This window comes from Malaclemys terrapin, chromosome 8 (assembly GCF_027887155.1).
Source record: "Malaclemys terrapin pileata isolate rMalTer1 chromosome 8, rMalTer1.hap1, whole genome shotgun sequence".
Classification (NCBI taxonomy): domain Eukaryota; kingdom Metazoa; phylum Chordata; order Testudines; family Emydidae; genus Malaclemys; species Malaclemys terrapin.
The window spans coordinates 28,803,620-28,821,376 of NC_071512.1; the positions used below are offsets into that span (position 1 = coordinate 28,803,620).

At 39.3% G+C, this 17,757-nt stretch overlaps 1 protein-coding gene across 3 annotated transcripts in view; it reads left to right on the top strand.

The window, feature by feature from the left end:
• TENM2 (teneurin transmembrane protein 2) overlaps positions 1 to 17,757 on the top strand; it is a 1,031,222-nt gene that overhangs the window by 1,002,993 nt on the left and 10,472 nt on the right. For all 3 annotated transcript variants that reach the window (XM_054036715.1, XM_054036716.1, XM_054036717.1), the window contains 3 exons: positions 5,912 to 6,087; positions 8,489 to 8,724; positions 15,644 to 15,940. In XM_054036715.1, coding sequence (XP_053892690.1) covers positions 5,912 to 6,087; positions 8,489 to 8,724; positions 15,644 to 15,940 — 709 coding nt within the window. The remainder of the gene's footprint in view (positions 1 to 5,911; positions 6,088 to 8,488; positions 8,725 to 15,643; positions 15,941 to 17,757) is intronic.

Below are 17,757 nucleotides of genomic sequence, written 5' to 3' on the forward strand. Positions count from 1 at the left end.
ATTGCTAGCATCTTGCAGGATCACTAACTTGCATTTACACTGCTGTTTGCAGGATTGGGCCCAGCTTTCTTTGCTGTAAGTGGGAGTGCAAAGAAGTCCCCTTCTCCAAGCTGGTCTGCCCAGTTCACTACACAATAATTTGTGGTTATACCCCATAGGGCTGCCTTTGTCAAGAGACTTCAATATTAGTTTCTTTTGGAACTGAAATTACAAGTCTTGCTGTTCAAATGTCAGGATATTGGACCCATATTACATATAGGAGATAAAGTGTTGATTAATTTTACTGATTGCTTATTCTTGAGATAGGTGAGGAAATTAGATCCCAAGGTATCTGTAAGACCCCAATGTGACTTATATAATTTGTAGATAGACCAAAAGCACATTGGTTTTCATGAGCAGGTAGATTAAAAAAAGACAGAATTTCCTCTTTAACTGAAATGGATCAGAGATAAAGTGCCTAGGTATATTAAAAAGCTGGAAAAGCAAACCAGATTTTCTCTAACAATTATCTTGTCCTTAATAGTATTATTGTAATTTACTTGGCAACAAGAGGGTTTCCTAAATAAGTAGCGCTCTATATGCTGAATATATAAAAGTGAGTATTTTGGCTTTTAACTATGGCAAGACTGTCTATCTAGAGCGTGAGAATTTTGATGAAACACTTAATTAGTGATATATTTAGTAGTAATTTTTTCCAAGTTAGACTTGGACAATATTTGTCAAGCTTTATTTACAAGTGACTGGACCTAGATTTGTTTTTCTAAGATTGTCCTCTGAGCAATAGGTTTGCACCTCTAACATGTGCCAAAGCATCATATTGTTGTCTACTACTGCTGACTTTTTGTAAGAAAATAAAAAAAAAACAATACCTGAACATAAGTAACTGGTTGATCTAGCTGGAAAAATAACTGAATTATCAATGCACATCAGCATTATCTGTGTTTTGTGTTTGGTTTATAAAAAAAGAAAGGCAGTGCCACCTGGTGGTCACTGTATAATTTGACCACTAATTTGAACATCTCTCTTATAGATCAGAGGTCGGCAACCTTTCAGAAGTGGTGTGTCAAAGTCTTCATTTATTCACTCTCACTTAAGGTTTCGTGTGCCAGTCATACATTTAAATGTTTTTAGAAGGTCTTTTTCTATAAGTCTATAATATATAATTAAACTACTGTTGTATGTAAAGTAAATAAGGTTTTTAAAATGTTTAAGAAGCTTCATTTAAAATTAAATTAAAATGCAGAGCCCCCAGACTGGTGGCCAGGCCCCAGGCAGTGTGAGTGCCACTGAAAATCAGCTCACGTGCCGCCTTTGGTACGTGTGCCATAGGTTGCCTACCCCTGGTATAGATAAAGCTGCATAATTGTTATCTTTAACACATAAAGGCCTGTTTCTTTAACATATGTCAGATATTTAATTAGTTACATTACTGAGGCACAAGAGAATGCTAAATACTGATCACTGAATCAAATTTTTAACTGTATCTGACTTTTGTGAAACATCCTGATGAGGAGATGTGCATGGGATTTTAGATAGACCTTTACTTAGTTGTTATTGATTATCAATAGTTCAAAGTTCACAGGCAGTAGCAACTAGTTTGTTTCCTAGAAACTACACTTTAAATCAAACAGCACATATTTTAATGAATGGATGCAAAATAATTACAAGTGCACAGATTTAGATGAATAAAATGGCAATATTACAATAATTTAGAATAATTACAAACTACAAAAACTTATTTTAAAAAAATGATAATTAGAAATCATTATTTTTTTAAATTACAAAAAAATTCAAAATTACAATATTGATTTACCTAAGGGTAATTATAAGTCATGACTGAGACAGTATCTTGGTGTGATTTTACAGGAAAACTTCTGATAAGTTTTCTCGGACTACTAAAGTGGAAATATGACTTGCATGTTCTGCGAGGTGCTGACATGCATCTTGAAAGTATTATATGTTATTTTTTCAGTGTTCATAAAATTGCTAGGTGCTTTCAGTGGGACTATTCCTGGTGCTAAGCACCACGTACTAGTATGCCTGGTACTAAGTAGTACAGGATTAAGCACTATATTAGTGAATTAGTATGTTTGAGAAAAGATAGATAGTAGCTAATTATCTCCTCTGTTTTGCGAGTACGTATTGCAGCCTGGCTAAGTACTATGTATAACAATATACAGACAGGAGACAAGAAAGGTTATGCTTTCTGTTCATCTAGAATGTCACCAGTTGTATATGCATTAGCACCCTGATCATATTCTATACCCTTGCAGCCCAAATTTCTTTCATGTAATTAAAGAACAGAGCCACATGATCCGCTCTGTCTAGGTTACAAAACATCTGTAGTATGCCATCCACAAAGCTGTCTGTGTCTCTGGGGCATTTTTAGTTACAAGAAGAATGTGCGTTATACCAAGTGTGTGGGAAACAATGTGTAAAGGGCGAAACTTAACCCAGTGTGTAAGGCCTGGTCCACACTAACCCCCCACTTCGAACTAAGATACGCAACTTCAGCTACGTGAATAACGTAGCTGAAGTCGAAGTATCTTAGTTCGAACTTACCGCAGGTCCACACGCGGCAGGCAGGTTCCCCCGTCGACTCCGCGTACTCCTCTCGTGGAGCAGGAGTACCGGCGTCGACGGCGAGCACTTACGGGATCGATCTGGGATCGATTTATCGCGTCTAAACAAGACGCGATAAATCGATCCCAGAAGATTGATTACTTACCGCCGGACCCGGAGGTAGGTATAGACATACCCAAAGATGCAAATTCTCCATATGGAAAAATGTGACAAAAGATAAATAGAGTCATGTAGATGGAGCTGACCGTGGGTAGCCAATTTACTGTGACTCTTTAACATCCTGAGTCCATCCCAGCACAAAGCTGTTTTGTTAATGAGATGGTAAGTAATAGTTAAATAAAATATAGGAGAATCCCTGTCGACACAGCACACTGTTTACATTTTAGATTGAATGTGTGAAGTATTTCCAGAGAGATAACTCTCTCTCTATCATTGCTGCATTTGTTTTGGTAAATATAGGATCATAGCAATTAAAGATGGAAAAATCTATTGGATCATCAAGTCTGCCCTCTGTAAAGGCAATATGTGTTACCTCCAACACCATTACATCCTCACATTCAAATACAGATAACGAGTCCCCCTTATCGTAGTAGGATAGTGGAGTTGTGAAATGACCACACATAAAAATCTTCTAAAAAGTAACATAACATAACAATTGCCCTATTGAAATACAATGCTGCCTTATTTGGCATCATTGTTTTTTACGCAATCTATATCTGCCAAAAGCTTTACATAATTATTTTTTTAAATGCACTTAATTCACATTATGAACAGTCAAGGTTCATGAGTAATACAACAGCTGACAGCAGGTTCACATAAGATAATTTACGCTTGTTTTTTGGGCATGAGGAATAGATCTTTGAAGTGGTCCCTGATAATATCCCACTTGACCTTTGGAGTATCCCAAGAAAGTGATGAAGTTTTCCCTTGAATCAGACTTATTTTTATAAGACACAGAATAAGGATCTATTTAAATGTATGTGGATATACACCTTGCCTATCTCCACATTAGCGCAAAAGCTGCTGTTATACCTTTATTGTGCTTCATATCTGAAACCAACCTAGCTAAATCCTTTCTACAGCCTGTCAAGCAGTTGCATATTTTAAACTTCTAAAGGTCAGAACGCAGGCCTTAAAGAGTGTACAGGGTATTTAGGTGCTCAGATGTTAGAGCAATGGACACATTATAAGAATTCTGTATAGAATACAGAATAAAATATTGGCACAAACACGCAGAAGGGATGCACAATGTAATCAACAATACCTGGGACAATTTGAGAGGCCTGCAAACAATGTGGCAAAAATGGTGAAAGGATAAAGTCTTCTTTCAATATATTATTTATAACCTGAATATGTATGTTGAGAGATGTTTGCGACTAAATGCTTGGATAATCACAGTGCATTAAATCTTTGGAAAATCCAGTACTTGCCAACTGAATCTACTTCACCCATTAACCAAAAAATAAAATAAAAAAAGGATCCATTCACCTTTCCCCTCTTGTCATGTTGCAGTGGTAATAACAACTCCGGGTCAGAGCATTTCCTGAAGATTAATGGCTCCCAGCTGAGTCTTAGGTACTAACTTCTCCCAGGCACTCATCATTTCCCAGGAAATATCCTGCTCCATCATAGTCATTGTTTAATAAATGCATTATATCTGTCTGCTGCCTAACTCCAGGAAATCAGTTTATGAGCCACCAGCATCACCCATTAAGGAAGCTTTCATCAACTGACCTATGCAAAATCAATGATGTCCTATTTCCAGGGTAGCTCTTGGTCTCACCCACACCTCATTAACTCTGCTACTTACATTCCCTCCTGGGCAATATTGTAGGGACAACATGGGGCAAAATCCTGGACCCACTGACATCAGTGGTAGAATGCCCATTAACTTCAGTGGAGCCAGGATTTCACCCTGGGACTTCATTTTAGGAACATAGGAATTGCCTTACCAAATCAGAGCAGTCCAGAATTCTGTTTCAGAGAGTGGCCTCCACCAGCTGTTTATAAGTGGAAGCAGTTCCACAGGGTCATTATACATTGTGTGTGTGGGGGGGGGGGAGTAGTTCCTTTTGTCAGTTCTAACTGTGCTGCCTGGAGCTTCGTTAAAATTCTGTTTTTCTATTGGGACAGGAGTAAGTAAGATTGTCCTATTTAACTTCTCTATATATTGATGGGTACAATTTCTATGTATCATTTATACAATGATTTTGTATACCTCTAGCATATCCCCCCTTAAATTAAACAGTCCCAGTCTCTTCAGTCACTCTTTTTATGATACTTGTTTCATGTTTCTAGTAATTTTCATCCCTTCCATTTCTGCTACATGCGTTTCAAGATAGGGCGATTCAAACTGAACTGTGTCCCATGCAAGAGTATACCTCTGATTTATATAAATGGCATAGGAATATTTTCTATTCCATTCCACTTTGAGCAGAGATGTTCAGTGAGCTGTCCACAGTGATGCCCAGTTCCTTTTCTTGCATTAATTTAAACCCCAGCAATGTGTATGAGTTGTTCAGCTTATTCTTTCCAATTTGAATTATCTTGTATTTAGCGGTAAATCTCACCTGCCATTGTGCTGTGCATTCACCTAGCTCTGAGATCACTTTAAAGTTCTTCATGGATTTTTTAGTCTTAATCTAAATAATTTTGTCTTCTGCAGATTTCACCACCTCCTTGTTCTGTCCCTTTTTTGATAATTGGTAAACATATTAGTCCACACTGGTGCAGCCTGATACAGACTTTTGGGGGCACCCTAGCATTAACCTTTTACCAAACTGAAAATTCCCCCCCTCCCCCTTTTTTTTTTTTTTTTTTTTTTGCTCTTTATTTTCTGTTTCTTAGCTGATTTGTGGCAGAATTTTTTCTTAATAGCCTCTTGTGAAGGACTTTTTCTGGACTTTCGAAAAACCTTTCACAAATTACATCAACTAATTCTCTCTTATCCAATATCTTGTTGGCAACAAATTCTAACAGATTCCAGAGGCAACTAATCCAGTTGTAGTGGCTTGCAGATATTAAAATATGTATTGATTCTGGGCCTAATGCTGTTCTCAGTGTCAACGTTGTAAATCCAGACTAACTCAATTGGAGTTATTCTGGATTTACATTGGTGCAATAGAGACCAGAATTTGTCTAGAAAAACCTTAATTCACAACCATAGATAGTTTTCAAATACAGCGTATTGAGCGACTCAAAATGTTCTAAAAGATCAAGATCTGTTTCATGCCATATTTTAGCAGGAAGCTGCTGCATTAATATGTAGATTAAATGAAGACTATAATTATACACATGCTTATTTTGCTCTCATTAATTTATCTATTAGCTATGACCACGAAGGACGCTTGACCAATGTAACACGTCCCACCGGAGTGGTGACCAGCCTTCACCGGGAAATGGAAAAATCTATTACCATCGATATAGAGAATTCCAACCGGGATGATGATGTAACAGTCATTACCAATCTCTCCTCTGTGGAGGCTTCCTATACAGTGGTTCAAGGTACAAGAGTGTACTTTTCAGTGCTTTAGACACCAATATCTCCCTAGTACTTTAAGGGAGCCGTTCTCAAAAGATTCATATCATAAGTGCACTTTTGAGCAGGAAAAAAAATAACATAAGGTTCTTGGAGGAAACTCCCATACATACTCTGTGAAAATGGCAGTACCTCAGGACAGGCAGGGGAAGTTTTGTCTATCTTAGTTGAGTCAAATACAATATGATCATTACCTGTTGTAAATTGGCTCTGCTGATGCCTTTCATGTCAGGTTTACTTTACCCACATTCAGAGTGCATTGCACTCCAATGCAACATTGGCTATGACTTTAGGGACAAAAAGGTAGATTCTTTACAGTGACGTAATGAACTTGTGTAAACTATCTCACTGTAAAATCCTAGCTGAGACAAGGTGTAGGCAGTTTTTAATCATAGTGTAACTTGATGAGATCAGCCCCCCAGCCCTGCTGCCCTGATTTATCTAAGTTAATTCTTCAAGTTAATGGAACTGCTCATTTGAGTAAAATGCAGGATCAGGCCCTTTTCTGATGCCATGACAAGAAAAAAAAAAACAGGTACCATGTTTTCAATGCAACATTACCACGTCAGAGAATGCTGCCACAGCTGGCATACCACAGAAGAGATCAGCAATAAAATGGTTAACTGTTCCTTTGTGTGAAACTTTCTGACATGGCCCAAACATTGTATATGACACAGTGTAAACAGTCACAGTTACCGAAGATAGATTGAAAGGAGTTTAGTGGATGATGTTTTTTTAATTAAGAGATAATGTCACTGGAATAAGAACATTGTCACAGGACAATAGTCTCCTTCTGACATATAAATGTCAACATTTATAGACTATTATCCTCTGACACCTCCTGTTCCAATGACTTTATTTCTGTTATACCAAATGATTAATTATGTAGATGCTGTCCTTTTGTCAAATGGATATTGATGCTTTGGTGAGCTGCGCAAAACTGAAGTACTGAAAAGCTCCATTCTGATTGTCTTACAGAATAGAGCTGGCTGTGTCAACCAGTCAGAGAATAACATGACTATAAAAGTACAGTTTTATTTTTATAACTTTTATCAATAAGCGAAAAGGGCAAACATCTGATTGGCTAGCCTAGCTTCTTTATTGTCGGATCAAGAATGACACATACACACATAAAGGATTGTGTCTGCCAGCTTGTATTGTTGGGGTATCACACCTTTGGGATTTAAAACTAATCTATAACACTGTGCTGTGTATCTGCCGAGAGGGCAGTTTTTAAAAGACTGAAAAAGAAGAAGGGATTAGTTGTTCACTTCTGACAAAAGATTCCAATGGTCTCTTTTTACATCACAGCGTTTAATAGACTTGTTATTCATCCCACAGTTCAGTTAAAAAACATAATTTTCCCCTGGGTTTTGCTCATTTTAGAAATGCATCTATATAAATTATGGAGCTGAAATAAGTCAGTATATGTTTTGATTTACAATTCAGAGTACCATATATACTCGTTCATAAGCCAAACTTTTTTAGTAAAAAACGGAAGCACCAGAGAAGGGGGTCGGCTTATGAACGGGTATAGAGAGGGAGAGGTGGGACACAGCCCCTCCCCCCAACAGAGGGAGCAAGGAGAGGCAGCACAGCCAGCAGAGACAGAAGGAAGAGATGGGGCCAGAATCTCTCTGCTTCTGGCCATGCTGCTCTCCCCCCATCCTCCGAAGCAGCTGCAGCTCCGGGGCTGGCAGGCTGCAGCCGTGCCACTCGGCCCCACCCCTCAGCCTACTGGAACATGCTGCGGCAGCGCCACCTGGTCTGGCCCACCAGAGCACGCTATAGCTGCGCTGCCCAGCCTGCCGAAGCAGCTCCAGCCAGGCCAGAGACATCCTTCCCTGGCCCTCCCCAGATAAGGTGGGAAGGGATGGGATGGGGACAATGTGGGGGTCCCAGGCTAGGGGTGGGGTCATGTGGGAGGGGGTCACAGGGGTTACTCCCCTGACCCCCAGCTTCTCCACCCCCAAAAATTTCCCCACCAGTTGCTGTCCCGGCCAGTCAGGGTAAGCAACTGGTGTGCCAGGACACTTTGTTTACTTAGGTTATCTCCATGCCTGTGGACGCTCGAGGTAAACAAACCATCTCGGCCCGCCAGTGGCTTATCCTGATGGCCTGGGAGCTTGTGATCGAGTATATATGGTAAATGGAAAACAACAGTATAAACTATAGCACCTCTGCAGGCTAGGAACATTAATACCATTGTTTTTTACATAAGTCAATAACATTGGTAATATCTACCATAGCACAACACAGGCAGACTTCATTTGACATCAATGGAAGTACCATGAAAACCTATTAAGTTGGTGCTATCTTCTCTTTATGACTAAAGTAGCTAAATATTGTTTTTTATTATTTTACTAGACCAAGTGAGGAATAGCTACCAGCTCTGTAATAATGGCACTTTGAGAGTGATGTATGCCAATGGAATGAGTATTAGCTTCCACAGTGAACCTCACGTCCTGGCTGGTACTGTGACCCCTACCATAGGACGATGTAATATTTCCCTGCCAATGGAAAATGGCTTAAATTCAATTGAGTGGCGCCTGAGAAAAGAACAGATAAAAGGCAAAGTGACGGTGTTCGGAAGAAAGCTCAGGGTAAGTGGAACTCACCGTTACAACAACAGTCTTTTGTCCTGTATCTAGACTGTTTTCTACTCTAAATTATATTTTAATCAATTCTAATTCAAACAAATGAATAAGACAATGAAGTGGAGTAGCAATGGTGACGTTTTATGTATTTGAGAGGCCAAATAAACTGATGGAGTAGTCTGCTGTTGCCAGTTATCAGAAGCTCCATCAACTCGAAGATTCAAAAGGAGGCTGGTAAAAAATACCCCGTAAGGGATAAGAGTCACTATGTTGGTGGAATTGCCATCTTTCTAATGAGCTGCAATATCAAAATCCTGACCACTTGTTGTCTACCAATATACTGTGGAACTCTTCACAAGAATTTGTCTGAGTCTCCAAACAAAATTCTAGTTCATGTAATTACATTCTACTAACCTAAATTCCCCCTGCAATTTCTCTGAGATAAGTAGTTGTCTTCATTTCCTTTCATAAACTGCAAGGCTGTGTTAAACAGACACTATTTTCCCTCCCCCTGCTTCCCAAGGTGGCTAAAATTTCACTGTGGATGAAGTGGCTCCAGTATGCAGAGATTGGAAGGCACATTGGGATACTGGGAAGAAAAATGTGATGGGTCTCATCCAAAGCCCATTCAAGTCAATCAGAGACTTCTGTTGGCTTCATTGGGTATTGGATCAGGGTGTATATAGAATCATAGAAATATAGAGCTGGAAGAGACCTCGAGAGGTCATCTAGTTCAGCCCACTGTACTGAGGCAAGACTAAGTAAACCTAGACCATCCCTGACAGGGTTGTCTAACCTGTTCTTAAAAGCCTCCAGAGACAGGGATTCCACAACCTCCCTTGCAAGCCTGTTCCAGAGTTTAAGTACCCTTGCAGTTAGAAAGTTTTTCCTAATATCTAACCTAAATCTGCTTTATTGTAGATTAAGCTGATTACTTCTTGTCCTACCTTCAGTGGATATGGAGAACAGTTGATCATACCCCTTAACATATTTGAAGATTGTTATTTGGTCCCCCCTCAGTTATCTTTTCTCAAGAATAAACATGCCCGTTTTTTTAATCTTTCCCCATAGGTGGGGTTTTCTAAACCTTTTATCATTTTTTTGCTTGCCTCTGGACTCTTTCCAATTTCTCCACATCTTTCCTAAAATGTGGCATCCGGAATTGGACACAGTACTCCAGCTGAGGCTTCACCAGTGCCAAGTAGAGCAGGACAGTTACCTCCCATGTGTTATATACAACACTCCTATTTATACACTTCAGAACAATATTAGCTTTTTTTGCAGCTGCATCACATTTTTCGCTCTTGTTCAATTTGTGAGCCACTATAACCCCCAGATCCATTTCAGCGTACTACCACCTACACAGTTATTCCCCATTTGTAGATGTGCATTTGATGTTTTCCATCCTAAGTGAAGTATTTTGCACTTTACTTTATTGAATTTCATCTTGTTGATTTCAGCCCAATTCTTCAATTTGCCAAGGTTGTTTTGAATTCTAATCCTATCCTCCAAAGTGCTTGCAACCCCTCCCAATTTGGTGTCATCAACAATTTTTATAAGCATACTTTCCTCTGCTATTCAAATCATTAATGAAAATATGGAACAGTGCCAAGCCCAATATTGACCTGGTGGGACCCTCTAGACACACCCTCCCAGTTTGACAGTGAACCACTGATAATTTCTCTTTGAGTTTGGTTTTTCAAACAATTGTGCACCCACCTTATAGTAATTTCTTCAAGGCATTATTTCCCTAGTTTGCTTTTGAGGATGTTATATGAGATAGTGTGAAAAGCCTTACTAAAATCGAGAGATATCACATACTACTTCCCTATCCACTAGGCTAGTCACCCTGTCAAAGAAAGAAATTATCTTCGTTTGGCATGATTTGTTCTTGACAAATCCATGCTTGCTATTCCTTATAATGCTATTATCCTCTTGGTGCTTACAAACTGATTGTGTAATAATTTGTTCCAATATCTTTCGAGGTATCAAAGTTAGGCTGACTGGTATATAATTCTCCAGGTCCTCTTTTCCCCATTTTAAAGATAAGTACAGTGTTTGCCATTGTCCAGTCCTCCAGGACTTCACCCGTCCTCCCTGAGTTCTTGAAGATAATTGTTAACAGTTCCAAGATTGTTTCACCTAGCTCCTTAAGGAATTGCATAAAGTGTTCTTATCATTAGATATTATACACCGAATCAACTGCTTAGTTATTTGCAGAGAGAAATAAGACAGGAGATGTTACTTTTTTAACATTCTCCTGATGTTTAGTGGTTAGCAAATTCTCAGCACTGAGTTATCAGTAGTTCTCCCTGTTTTCTTTATGCTGTCTGTATCTTCAGAGTTGCATGCTCCTGTATTTTTTTAAAAAGACAAAAACTGGAATGAGATTAGCAGCTAAATCCTTAATGACTGGATTTCAGGACTGTGTAATTGATTTTTGATATGCTGTACTGTAGAAGTTGATTATAAGTAGTAATCACTCCTTTTCTAAGATAAATCAGCTCTGCATTTTGACTAGGTCTTCAAAACAAAAATAAATGAGGCCCTAAAATAAAATGGCTATAATCCTTACTCTAAATATTAAAAATTTAATAGAGGTACTTGTGGTAATTAGCTGAAGTTAAATGCACAAATCTTAGAGCTGAATCCTTGCCAGAGTTAGATTTTCTTCCATCATGTTTATGCAAATCAAAACACAGCTTTATCTATCAACACCTCAACATTTAATTGTCTGGTGTTAGTTCCTGTAACAATAATCACATATCCATTTAGCTCTTTTAAATGGAAATTACTATGAGATTATAGCAGGTTGAGTGGACTGAAAATGCAATTTGAAAATGAGGGAGAAAGCATAGAATTTATTTGCATCTCATTTATTTTAATTCACCTTTGTAAACTGTTTAGTGAATGAAATAAAAGCAACTGTACTGGAAAATTGCAAGGGAGCAGGTGGGATGCAAGGTAGACAGGGAGGTGCAGCAGCATGGGATAGATCAGCATGAATGGAGGGCACAATAGATAATGAGTTATAGCTTCCATGAGTATTTCAGATCAATCAGAACACTCTCACGTCTTTCAGCTGAGGCCCAAATTTGGGACAGAGACACAGAACCAGGGGCATGTGAAAGACGTCAGTGCAGGAGTCTGTCCTTGTATGTGATTCATTTCTTAAGGCAAATACTATTTTCAATATTAAATCTCCCTCCTGAAATTTCTCATGTAAATATTAGCCATGACTGAAGTGAGATAACATCAGCTTTGTGTATGGGATATAGGTACATTTCAATCTCAAATTTAAGAACCTCTTTCTTGAGGGCTCTCAATTGAGAGGTCAGATGCAGTCATTCCCAGATGGTTGGTGCTCAGATATTATGCGATGGGTGCCTTACAAAATCATGCATCCATACTTCCTTGGTGTGTTGTATGCTATCAGCATTGTGATCACAACCTCACACATCCACATTCTGCTGGGCAGAAAACTCCTGCTGCTCAACATGCAACTATCCACTTGTAGTTTACCACATCAGCATTATGGTAGCACAATACTGTATTAATAATTCTGTAGTTTATCCCAGCCAGGGTCATGGGGTGTTGTTGAGCATAACATTGCACCTTTAGAGATATGAGCTTTGTCTCTGTAATTTATTCCAATGTTCACATGACTTATGAATTTTTGAGCACTTAACATCAACCTAACTCTCGTATTTGCACTCCCGAGTGGAAAAAAGAAGGGGCCATTAGTGCTGATGGCAGGAACAAGTCATAGTAGGGCTAGGATGTAGCTCTCCCCCAAGCACCAACTCGTACCTGGGGCAAGAGCATGCTACATCTTCTCTAAAGGTTTAACAAGGGCCCCAGTGAGCATACTCCCCACAGTGGCTGTGGAGGCATTATCCCTGCTCTTGCCTATGCCAGCATAAAGCTCCACTGCTTGTAGGGAAACCTCTCCCTTACTTTGGGGTCAGGATTAAAGAGCCATAATTAAGCCTATATAGGAAAATGTGTAATTTTTTTTTAATTTGTGTCAGGTATTATTGTTTACTGGTACATTATCAGTAGTGTATTGAATGTTGTTCAGGCAATTTAATACAGAACCCAGAGAAAGAAAGAGAGAGATTACACTTTTGGGTTTGTTTGTTTTTGTTTTGTTTTTGTATATACTATAATATCACTCAAGTGAATTTTGCTGGAAGAACCATTAACCAACATCTAGAAGGGCTCTTCCCTATTGTGACTTACACAGCAACAGCAAAAAGAAGAAGCAGATGTGTGTGTAGGTAGCAGAACAAAAGAAAAATAGCTTGCTAGATAATCTTCAGTCATGATAGTCGTATTAGTGTTATTAGCGTTCCCCAAAGGAGTGGGAGTTAGTCATTTTGTTTGGGTTTCTATATAATTAATATGACATTGCAATTATACTCTGTGGTGTTACTTATTTTACAAATGAAAACGAAGTTACTGAATTATCAAACAGGTGCTTCTTTATTCTCAGAGTAATGTTTTTGTGTAGCTATTCTGGTGTATAATTGTTCAGAAAGCTGGTACTTCAACTCACTGTGACAAAAACCTAGTAACATTTGTAAAGTATATTCAGCTTCCTCCTGAGCAAAAGGAGAGAGCCCTTAAACTCAACTTTACTAGCAAAGGCAGGGTGCAGGATACAGCTGCTGTGATGAGGCAAAACTGTCAAGCTGTTTATAAAGACGCAAAACTCTTAAAAGAGCTGAATTTTCAAACAATTGGTTTCGCCTCACTCCCTCCACACAAAAAACATCCAAGAAGGCAGGAGATCACCATGCCTCCTACAAATAAAGACAACAGAGGAGCAAGAGTTGTTTATGGGGTTTTGGTGCTTGGTGAGGACCTCCAGAGGTTCAGACAGCAACTTTGTGGTTCTCTCACCACTGGCTTTATAGGATCATAAGTTTCAGTGTTGGCAATGGGATTTTGTTGTTCTTGTATGTTTGTGAATAGCAACATCACTTACTGATGAAACCCACAATGCAACATATAGCAGTAGAGGATTTATGATCTAGTAATTTTAGGTCTACAAGGAGAAAAGACCTTTAAGAAATCTTGGAAACGTTTAAAAACCCTGTAATTAGGATAATTATATACAGAAATAATTTAAAATTCCCTCTAAATTATGAAAAAAACTTTCCTGGTGAATTCCTCAAATAAATTGGGCTCATAAATTCCTATTAGTTGTATGTGTCTGTGAGGATTAGTTACTTTAGAAAGAATTGAAATTTCAGAGCTATGCTAGAATTTTCCTTTAATTGTACAGACATATGTCTTTAATATAATAATCAGGTACCCTCTATTTTCCCCAGTAGCTCTTAAAGTGCAGGGTTTCCATGGACATGTACACAGATTTTGCACTCACATAAATGGTGCCCACTTCTGAAAGTTTGCCCTCTACAGCTGAGTTCTGCTTCCAAGACTTCCTTTCTACTAAAACCTTGAATAAAGAATAAGATGGAGCATTTCCTTTCCTAAGTTTTTTTCTTAACTACTACTATTGTCTTCACATCAGAGCTAGTCTATTTGTCAATATCAAAACCTTCTTTGGGAAATTCCACATGAAGAGCAATTTCTAAGAGTTACTAAGGAAATGAAAACTGTGTTAAAAGAGCTGAATTTTATTAACTGGACAATATCAGACGGAGAAAAATGAACAATAATTTAAAAAAATATTTTCTTATGAACACAAAATTGTATTAAATTTAAAATTGCTTTTTATAGAACTGAATTCCTACAGAGTGGGTTGGGATGGGAATTGGGCTTACTCTGCCAGTGAAAATAATTCAGAATAACTTTTATGTCCTCTAGGAAGGCTCAGGATTAATTTACATATTGTTTGATGTGCAGTTTAAATTTGGATAAGAGAAAATGTTGCTTAATCAAAGCTACTGTAAAATATAAGCTGAAGAACAAATTCCCAGGAACAGATGAATACTTCTTAAGTAGTCCTTGCTGTCAAAAGATCTCTAATTTAAAGACTTCTACTTTATTAATGGTGCGTTCACAATTAAATTACTTAAGAAGCTTTATTAGATTACAGCGCTGGCCTGGATTTTCTGTGGCTTGGCCTCCAGTGAGTATACTGCTTTATCTTTCTCATAGCATTTGCAGTAGTGAACGCTATAGTTGAGGTTACATATTCAGTTCTTACAACCCCTTGTTCTCATATGCTTACAACTTTCCAAAAACATTTCCTGTGGGACTGAAACTTTTCATGCTGTGTTGTGTTTGTTTTTTGAAAGTCTTACTAAAGAAAGTGAGAAAGTGAAATATATTTACTCAGCTTAAAGAAATTTATGGGATTTTTATTGCTTGCAAGGGACCTTAGCTTGCAAGATGCTGGGAGTTCAGCTTGCTCAGCAAGCACCTTGTGGGATCAAAGCCCAAAGCCTCAAAAAGGACTGAACAAAAAACATTCTATGTGCCAGCACCTCTGAGGAAAAACCTCTCTGTTGAAAGTGGGGGAAGGAGAAAGTGTTGAAGGCATGGATTCTCAACTTGGGGGTTGTGACTCCAACAGCGGTCATGGCAGCCCTCCTATTTATATGGCTAGATTGAAGGGGGAGTCCTCAAAACTTTTTCCTGGTGTACTGTGGGGTCATGTTATGAAAAAATGTTGAGAACTACTAGTGTAAGCCGTTGAAAAATTACTTCTGAGCATACTCTGTGGGTATCTACTAAATGTTAACAGCTTATAACAAGCCCAGGGGCTGTTGCTCAGAGATTACTGCTAGCCCAGGATGCATTGTAAAATGTCTCCGCAAAACACTCCTCTATTTTTTTAGTAAATTCTGGGAAATTTAATTGTCCTTTCAATGTATTAGTATTTTCACTGTAGCAGTTAGCATGGACTAGGATTTATCGATTCACTGAACACAGCCTTCTTCCATTTGTATAGGTCCATGGAAGGAACTTGCTGTCCATTGATTATGACCGAAACATCCGCACAGAGAAAATATATGATGATCATCGGAAATTTACACTGAGAATAATTTATGATCAGCTAGGACGTCCTTTTCTTTGGCTACCCAGCAGTGGGCTTGCTGCTGTCAACGTTTCTTATTTCTTCAATGGACGACTGGCTGGACTTCAACGCGGTGCCATGAGTGAAAGAACAGATATAGATAAGCAAGGCCGAATCATATCCCGCATGTTTGCTGATGGGAAAGTGTGGAGTTACACATACCTGGAAAAGGTAAGTGGCTTAATTTAAATTACAGCAATAGTTACAAAGGCTGAAAAGGTGTTAGGCATTGTGACGCTGAGCATCACAGGCCTAACTTTTAGGCATCTAGAAAATCACTAGATTCACAAAGCCTGTGTAAGGTGCCTAGGCTGCCTATACAGTGAATGGAGAAAGAGAGAGGCACATTAGAGCGTGATTCACAAAAGCCAGGTTGCTAGGTGTCAAGTGCAGGCTAAACTAGCTAATAGGAGATGCCGACCAGAGGAATATGTGCCCCTCTTATGGAGACAGGCACCGAAGTCTGGGCTGCAGGGAAGGGCCTGTTTCTGTTAGCAATTCACAGCCAGGAACTCTGTTTGGAGTTAGGCCTTTATACAAGAAGCTGGAGGTGGGAGGAAACCTACCTCTTAACTTTTAGCCCAGTAGTTAGGGGACTTACCTGGGCTGTGGGAAACCCCCTGTTTGTGCCCCCTTCTCCCCCTCAGGTGAAGGGATGTGCCATCTCTCAGGTGAGTGCTCTAGCGCTGATGTAGGGCTCCCTAAGTCTCTCCGGAGGGCAGCAGCTTCCAGGAGAGACTGATGGACCCCCTTCCCCCATTAGAATGCCCTCACTACTGGGATAAATGTTCTGAGGGAGCTCTCCCTCCTCCCCCCACCACCCAGCTGTTCTGTCAGAACTCGCCTGAGAGATGTGCTCAGAGGGCACCCACCAGATTGGGCCCCACACGATCGCCTGTCTGCCCTTAATTTAAATATAGCTTTGGGGCTTTGATGGGAGACAGGTGCTCAGATGCCTGAAGGGAGCCAGCAGTGCACATGCAAAAAGGCAGAAACATAGGCTTCTAATGTTCTTTTACTGCAAAAACTTAGGGATCAAATGCATTTATGCACCTAAAGGATTACGTGGGAGTTTTGTACATTGTAATGGTGCCCAAACTGGGATTTAGGCACCTAAAACAGGGACTTGGGTGCTTAAAGTCTTTTGTACATTCAGGAAAGAGACTGCTATTACATGTTCATATATACATACATATACATGACCTAGGATTCTTAGTGTTCCAACAGTTAAAAAGCCTTTTGTGCCAGATCTGTGAATTTTTTTGTTTTTCAATTAATCAAAGGAAATACTTTGTTCATGGTTCAGCTCTTCTGATATATCCATAAAATAGAATAGGTCACCATATAATAGCATGAACTAACAGGATGAATTTTACTATTTTAAAATGCATGACTAAGCCTGACAGAACATCCCAGTAGCTGCAGATATCTCATCTCTAATCATTATTTATTAAGTGAAAATATGGTAATTCATTTCTATTTAACCTAATTTAAACCACTTTGATCTTGAGAGTTTATCTAATCCTTAAAAACACTGCATGCTATGTTCCCTAAACCCCCTCCTTTCCAGCCTATTGTTTTAGGTATGCTAGAACAGTTCTCTCTGCTAACTTCTCCACACATGTTTTACAGCAGGGGTCCCCAATGCAGTGCCCGCGGGCGCCATGGCACCCACCAGAGCGTCAAAGTGCACCTGCGTACTGGCCGGCAGATGAGCATCCGCCAAAATGCCGCCAAGAAGCAGCGTCATCCAGAGGCGTTGCCGCTGAAATGTCGCCGATTTTCTGCTTGGCAGCATTTCGGCGGATGCTCGTCCGCCGCCACGGTCCTCCGTGGCTCGTCCTCTGGCGCCCACCAGACAAAAAAGGTTGGGGACCACTGTTATTGTACATTTATAAGCCATTCAAAGTTATCAAGTACTACAGTATTCAGTGTAAATTACAACTGCCAGAGGAGATATAAATTAGGGCATTAAACTAATTTTTCCC